Source organism: Xenopus laevis, chromosome 9_10L, assembly GCF_017654675.1.
Source record: "Xenopus laevis strain J_2021 chromosome 9_10L, Xenopus_laevis_v10.1, whole genome shotgun sequence".
In the NCBI taxonomy this organism is placed as follows: Eukaryota; Metazoa; Chordata; class Amphibia; order Anura; family Pipidae; genus Xenopus; species Xenopus laevis.
The window spans coordinates 52,468,820-52,477,334 of NC_054387.1; the positions used below are offsets into that span (position 1 = coordinate 52,468,820).

Here is an 8,515-nt window from a genome sequence, read left to right on the forward strand (position 1 = left end):
TTGAATTCACAACAGAAGGAATTAGGATTTAAAAACTAGTAGTTGCTATACTCCCCAGTTTGATATATTGATACATTGCTAGCTGATTGCTAGGCTGATACAAACCCCTAGCTAGTTGTTAAGCTCCGTCCAGACTTGTTCATGGTGGCACATGAGGGGACATCAGCAACTAAACTGTCATATGGACTTGCACTTAATAAAGCCCAGTACACAAGAATCGGAAGCTTAACCCCTGACTGCCAAGGCACCAAATGTGAGGGTGGCTATGGTGTCATAAAGCTGTTGTACATCTACATCTGAACATAAACATCAATAGTTAAGTAGTCACAGGTTGGGGAGGAGTTTACAAAAGTTATAAGAATGTCATTCACTCCAGTTTCATGCATGTGTCAGTCTTGTAAACTCTGGCATTAAACTGATGTCACAAAACTTATCTCTGGAAATCCAGAGGGCTGGTTTCAATAGATTCCCTGTGACAGAATGCTCTGTTATAAAGATAGCTAGAATCTCAGCCATAAAGCAGGACAGAACTGCTGCTTACAATGGGTATCAAGTAGGATCTGTGTCACTGTGACAGAATTTGCTGTTATACAGATAGCTAGAATCTCAGCCATAAAGCAAGGCAGGGTTGCTGCTTACAATTAATATCTCATGTAAGAACAAGAGTGACTATACTGATAACAAATATTCATATAAATTCCCCACATGCCGGCAGAGCGGTTTACCACAGACAGTTCCCAGGAGCAAATACAGAGCTCATTAACAGGTGACAGACCACCATTAGAATGGATATATCGCCAAGACAAACACAGTACTGGGGCTCATTCATAAATACTGGGCAAATATGCACCTGGGCAGTAACCCATAGCAACCAATCAGTAATAAGCTTTTATCAGCCAGCTGTAAGTTTAACACTGAAAGCAAGAATCTGATTGGTTGCTATGGGTTACTGCCCAGGTGCAAATTTGCCCAGTGTTTATAAATAAACACAGTGATTGGTGCATCGACCCCTCCTCTGGTTCCTTAGGACCCACTCAACTTATATCAATGTCTCCAGTGGCGAAAATATAAATCAATGAGCCCCACAGCAATATAATTTTAGCCCTCACCCTTAAAAGGGTAGTTCACCTTTAAGAAGTTATAGAATGGCTTACTTTAAGCAGCTTTCAGTTGGTCTTCATTTTTTCTTTTTTATAGTTTTTGAATCATTTGCCTTCCATCTTTCAAATAGGGGTCAGTAACCCCATCTAAAAACAAATGCTCTGTAAGGCTACACATTTGTTGTTATTGCTACTTGTATTACTCATATTTCTATTCAGGCCTCTTCTATTCATATTCCAGTCTCTTGTTCAAATTAGTGTATATTTGCTAGGGTAATCTGGACCCCAGCAACTAGCTTGCTGAGATTGAAAACTAGAAGGCAGCTGACGAAAAAGTTAAATAACTCAAAAACTATAAATAATAAAAACCAGTTTCAAAGTGTCTCAAAATATCACTCTACAACATCATACGACAAGTTAAGGGTGAAAAACCCTTTATCTGTATGGTAGGAGATGCCATGTTGTTTAAAGGGGTTGTTCCCCTTTGGGTTAACTTTTAGTAGGATGTAGAGAGTGATATTCTGAGACAATCTGCAGTTGGTTTTCATTTTTTATCATTTGTAGTTTTTGAGTTATTTAGCTTTTTATTCAACAGCTCTCCAGTAGCGATGGGTGAATTTGTCCCATTTTGCTTTGCCGAAAAATGATCAAATTTCCCTCGAAATTCCCAAAAAAGAAACGAAACGCGAAATTTGACGCGCATTAAAGTCAATAGGTGCCTTTAATTGTCGCCAGCGTGAAAAAAAAATGCTGCTGGCAAAATTGCACACATTTATTCCCCCGTGGCAAAATGGGGAAATTCGAAATTGAGCCTGGCGAATAAATTTGCCCTTCACTAGTCTCCAGTTTGCAATTTCAGCAGTCTGGTTGAACCTAACAACCATGCATTGATTTGAATAAAAGACTGGAATATGAACAGAAGAGGGCTTGAATAGAAAGATGAGTAATAAAAAGTAGCAATAACAATACATTTGTAGCCTTACCGAGCATTTGTTTCAAGATGGGGTCAGTGACCCCCATTTGAAAGCTGGAAAGAGTCAGAAGAAAATGGCAATTACAAAAAAAACTATAAAAAATAAATAATGAAGATCAGTTGAAAAATGACTTAGAACTGACCATTCTATAACATACTAAAAGTTAACTTATAGGTGAACTCACCCCTTAACCAGGCTGTTTGGAACTTGAGGGGAGAAATGAACGCAGGCTGATCCTCTCTGGAATGCTTCACACAGAAATAAACACCCCATAGCTGTGTAGTCAGCACTTACGTCTGGGAAGCCGTGAGTACCAGAACAGTCTGTCTAAACTCCACCAGCTTCGGTACAACTTGCGCACACTTCCACGAGTAGCCTCTAGATGCCGCTCACTCTAAACTTTTATTCTATTGCGTCTCTATGGTACACGCTCCTGTCTCCTAGCAACGCTCCTCTTTACCTTTACACACCGGGCCTGGCATTACGGAGCTCAGCTGTGGGCGGGGTCATGGCACTGGGCGGGGAGAAGAGAGGAGACTGGCGGACGCGCCCTAGAGTCCAGGTGACGTGTCTGCCCTCCTACTAGCAGGTGAGACGGTAGGCGGAGTCAGAGAGCAGGTGCACTGGGGATGTGGAGCCCGTGAGACCCCCATAAACCGAAGCCGGGACCACCAGGGAAGGTGAGAGCTTTGATTGGCTCATGTGAACCCCTGATCTATTATATCTCTGTGTATTATAGATTGGCTCTGGCACCTTGAGAAATTGTAGCTGTTTTTGCTCACGTGGTGCTGATATATGGCTTTGAGTCTGTATTTGTAGGTATAATTAGGGCACGGCAGGGAGGGCATTTGCCTTGGTCTCCCAGCAACATAAGTAGTGATGGGGGCGATGCGTCAAACTGAATTAGGTGGGAAAACACCATTATCTTTAATGGGCATATAATTGTATAGGCCCCATTGCCTGTATGTGTACAGAATATTGATTGTATCATATAGGTTGCTTCAGTAGAGCTGTGCCCATTAGAATGTCATACACAAAGTATTATACTTATTGCACTTGTTTCTTCTCTGGTGCAAATTTTGCCCCTTGTGCATTTAGTAAATGAGCCCCACTGTGTTTATTTATATATATATATATATATATATATATATATATATATATATATATATATATTATTTTTAAGTATTAAATATATATTTATGTAGGGGGAAACCATCAAATTAACCAACAAACATTGAATTCTAACCCTTTTTGTCACGCTGAAATTGTTTCTCAAGTGGGTTGCAACTCGGGACCCCTCGTTGATTAACTCGTAGCCCTGTACAATATGAAGCACCAAAAGGGTTAAAGGAATTGTTCAGGGTAAAAATAAAAACCGGGTAACTAGATAGGCTGTGCAAAATAAAAAAATTCTAATATGGCTAGTTAACCAAAAACCGGTCACTCTAGCCTTTATAGATTACATTTTGGCTTACAAACTATATTAGAAACGTTTTTTATTTTGCACAGCCTATCTATTTAGCCAGTTTTTATTTGTACACTGAACTGTTCCTTTAAGTTACTCTAGTGGCAAGGTTGGCTGCTCACCATATGTACTTAAGCTAAAGGGGTGTGACAACTGCACCCAGCTGATAATGAGATCCTCCATGTGAGTCCCAGTGCATGCACTTTACTGGTCATTTGACTTGTATAAGGCCAGGTGACTCTGTTAGGTGAGTGGGAAATAGCCCAGGGCAACTCCGTACTTGTTACTCTTGTTATTGATGCTCTGGGCAGATTAAATCAGTTCTGCCTGCAGGAAATACAGGACATACACAGTCATTTCTGTTGGTTTCCTGCTGAACCTGTATAGTCCTGATCACAGGTACTGATTTAACCCTTGCATAAACAAGGAAGCCATTGGTCTGGGCTACAGATCAGCAGTGGCATTTGTGGCTAAAAATTGTCACCTGAGCAAATATGAAAATATTTATTTTACACAAATTGACACAATATCACTGCAGTTGTTCGGAACCCCTAGTACCTTTTAGTCACTTACATCTGGCCCAAAGGCACTGAAAAGAAAAGTATCCCCATTTGTGGAACAAGAGGAGAGCTAGCCTGGCTCAGGCAGGTTTGCTTCAACTAATTGGCCCTAGACGTGGGTGACAGGCCAAATTTGCCACCAGCCTATCTACACCCTGTCCCAAAATCTGAGAAGGGGATGGTCAGGAGCAGGCATATAAATCTGTGATATGTTGTGGGCTGTGCTGAGTTTCGACTTTTCGACCTGCAATTGACTATAGGCTTGGGTACTTCTCTTTTCAATGCCGCACTACAGGGTCCTTGGGAAAGTTAAGAGTGCCATAGGCACACCAACATGTTTGCACCCTCTCTCTTTGACAAGCAAGGGGGTATTATAAGTAAAATAACGCCCCCAGCCAACTCACAAGTGAAAAATGTGGGTAACTAGCTTCCCAGTCACATGCAGATTTACCTCACCTAGGACTCAAACTAGGGATAGCACTCTAGGCACCTGCCTTTTCTGCCTACCCCTATTTCTGCCCCTGGTGCCATATATTCTTCTGATACCCCATTAACAACTTGGCACCCCCAATGATTCTAGCTTTCCTTGTCCTTTAAAGAAGAACCAAACCCTTTATATTAAAATCCCCTATTCCCCTACCCTACACTTACCCCTCGTTGCAGATTCAGCGCATCGGGGTTCACAGGCACCATCTTCTTCTCTTCGGTAATCTTTGTGAAGTAAGCGCCGTATCGGTGCATGCGCAGTTGGAGCAGTCTGCGCCGAAAGTCACGTAAATTGCCAAAGTGCCGGAAGAAGACCCCGAAGATTACCGAAGAAAAGAAGATGGTGCCCATTAATCTACAACGAGGGGTAAGTAAAGAGTTAGGGGTATTTACAGAGAGTAACACCTAGGCTGGGGTGGAGCAGGGAGGGGGGTCTATGTAGGGTAGGGGGTAGGGGATTTTAATATAAAGGATTTGGTTCTCCTTTAAAGGACACGTTTATTATACAATTACTATATATTCTTTTTCTCTTTTAATTTACATCTGCATATTTCCACGTTGGCACTTCTATCTGGTTGTTATGGTTATTTCCCCTAGCTACCAAGTATTTATTGGAATGACAGCTGGGAGAAAGAATAGGGAAGGATGCTTACATTGCTGTTATCAAAAAATTCTTAAAGATAATTCACATGTGACTTTAGGACTGTGACTATAGGATTCTTGTCAGACTCTACAGCCCAAAATGTTGAAAGGCCCCCAAGCATCATTTTTACTGTAGCATATTATTCTATTGAAACAGAAGCAAGTCAGTCAGGCTCCAGCTGGCAGTCTCCTGTTTATATTGCAATAAATGCAAATATATAGATTTACAGTAACAAAGATTTGGTGGCACATGTTACAATATATAGGAGGAAGGAGGCCTCTGGTCCCTAGAGCTTACAATCAAAGTCATGTAGGGCATGATCCCTTGTGTTTTGCACAGACAAATCTAGCTAGTGTTTACAAGATGCAATGAGACTTATGACAGCGCTGCCTTATTATTGTACCAGGAAGTTATGTCCTGCCAGTTCACGTGAGCCCTGGCTACGCCCACAATGAAAGCGTTTATGTGTATAAGTGCTGTATTTACTTTGCCATCTGTGTGCTTTCTATCCAAGCCCGAGTTATTGTTAACTTATCAACTGGATTTTTTTTAATGTAACCTGGTTCTCTGCATGTTTTAACTCATACTTATATGTTAAAATAAATTAATTGTAACAGTAAGGACATGTAGGTGTTTTTAAAGGTTAAATAAAAAGCCTTTTTTTTTGGAAATCAGTTAGGAGACAAATTCCAATACAGTACATACTATGAATGGCCTTCTGCTGGTAACATCTCCATTATGTGCTGATCAGCTTGCCCAGAAGCACCTCAACCCACAGCACCCTAAACTTGTGTGGCACCATTTACATAAGTTTATGGAGCCCATAAAATTGTTTTGCTGAGTTCCATTAAGAGGAGGTTTCCCCAAGTATCTACTGGTCACCCAACCAAACTATTATGAAAAGCTCTTATTAGACAATCTTTTGTGAAATGCCAGAGGCAAAATTCAGGTAGAGTGATAATGTCTCTTTAAGATCATGATAATTTACAACTTAACAATGTATTCACTATCAATTCTATTTCTTATTTATCATAAAAGGTTTCCAGGAGCATTGACTGCTGAAGCAAGACATGAGCTCCACCAAGCAATGGGATATTAGCAAGGCCTTGGCTGTTGCCACCTTGTTCCACTTCTTCCACAATGTTGGAAAGTTTTGCTTGATGCCCTTTCTAACCCTCTACTTCAGGCAGCTTGGATTGGGTGCCTCCCTAGTGGGCATCATCATTGGATTCAAGCATGCAGTTCATCTGCTCTGGGCTCCCTTGTGCTCTTTCCTGGCCAAGAGTCACCGCAAACGAAGGTTTTTCATCATGGCATCTCTTCTGCTATCTGCGGGAGCTGGGGGTCTGTTTGCCTTTTACCCCCCATTAGATAAGAACATTGTGTCCTTGTTCTGCAATACTAGTATGCCATGGAAAGAACAGTTAAACCCACCCATAGACATTAGTGTTTTTGTAGATGAAAATATCAGCACAACTTATGCAACACCTACTAATCACCAGACCACAAATGGGGAGTTTAATACCTTCCCAAGTTCTGTTGCAGAGGTGGCCATAGACACCACAATGGCTTCTTCACTTGACATGAAGACCACAACACATCAGCGTTTTACAGATCAGTTTCCAAGCTCATCTCCTCTGACAAGGAATAAAAGACTGGAGCATCAGACCAGGAAGGTTCTTGGTTCTGGAAAGGCACAAAAAGCTAACAGCAGTAAATCCTCAGCATCCAATAGTAAGCAGAGAAGTTCTCTGAACAACCAAACCGCACCCTTTGCAACTCACCCCAATGTCTCCCACCGCCCATCTATTCATGAAAGAAAAGTCAGGGACATTTCCATTGATTTTACTGACAGTTTCCTTGATCCCAAACACAAAATCTTCCTAATCGTGTTGGCTATGGTCATTATCTGGGAAATCCTGGCAGCCCCATTAGAGTGGATAGCTGACGACAGCTTATATGAATACCTGGATTTTGTGGACGCCACAGACAGACATGGCAAACTTTGGATCTGGGGGTACCTAGGAGCTAGCATGGGCTCTATTTTCATAACTTTCCTAATAGACAACCTCAACTGCTTTGTCATCTTCGATATCCCCAGAGTTTCCTTCCATTTCTTCTGCTATGGTGGCTTCCTTATCAGCACCTTCTTTCTGAGCACCCTCTATCCAGTTCATGTTTCCAAGAAAACCGAACACTCCAACAAAACTGTCAAAGCCCTGGGATTTCTTGGAAGTGATGGGCGCATTGTTCTAACAGCCCTTACTGTATTTGTTTTGGGGGCTGTAGGCTCCACCATTCAAAATTTCCTCTTCTGGCAAATGCAAGATATAGGCAGTAATGAGTTGTACATGGGACTTTCTATTGCTGCCGGACTACTCTCCGAACTGGCACTGTACTTTTTCAGGAACAAGCTTCTGAAGACTTTGACCTTTAAATGGATGGTAGTTCTGGGGTTACTTAGTCTCGGGATCCAGTTTTTGTATTATTCCTTTCTGTGGACACCCTGGTCTGTAGTGGCCATTCAGATCCTCAATGCTTTTAGCAGTGGAGTAATCTGGTGGGCAATTAACTCACAAGTGGTCGATGTGGCTAGCCCTGGCACTGAGAGATCTCTACAGCTGACACTACGGTGGCTCGCATATGGCTGCGGATCTAGTGCAGGAAGTTTTGCAAGTGGCTTCATCATTAGCAGATTCAGCCTTGCGGTGCTATATCAGGCCTGCTGCATCACCTTACTCACATGGATTGTCATATTTCTCTTAGTACAACCCAAACTACCTAATATCAAGAAAATAAACTACTCCCGGCTGCTAGCTGCAGATAACAGCGATATGAGCGACTCTGATGAAGAACAAGACCGGGACTGGCTAGTAACGGCCATGAAAGATGAGAATTCCAATAGGAAATGGTAGCCCATTGGAGAATAAAAGGTGTTGGGGTGGGGCAGGCAGAACTTAACAATCAGACTGTGACATTCCAGAATGTTGGAAATGTATATGTAAATATGTTAGTTATTGTCTTCCATTGGATAAACCATATTTTACTATAATATCTCTTATGATTATTTTTATTTATATATATATATATATATATATATATATATATATATATATATATATATATATATATATATATATATATATATATATATATATATATATATATATATATATATATATATATATATATATCTTGTGTTGTGAGGCTTGTAATTATTTTTGCTTATATGAAATGTTTTCTTGCAATGGTTTCTGGGAGAAATAATTTTGCTTTTCGACTGTGAT

The 8,515-nt window shown here is 41.0% G+C and overlaps 1 protein-coding gene across 1 annotated transcript; it reads left to right on the forward strand.

The window, feature by feature from the left end:
* Positions 1 to 2,675: 2,675 nt before the first annotated feature.
* mfsd6l.L (major facilitator superfamily domain containing 6-like L homeolog) lies at positions 2,676 to 8,280 on the forward strand (the record flags this gene model as incomplete). The annotated part of the gene is given in 2 exon segments (NM_001094803.1): positions 2,676 to 2,754; positions 6,267 to 8,280. A coding segment is annotated over 1 exon segment (1,845 nt). The 3' UTR covers positions 8,144 to 8,280.
* Between the last annotated feature and the right edge of the window lie 235 nt (positions 8,281 to 8,515).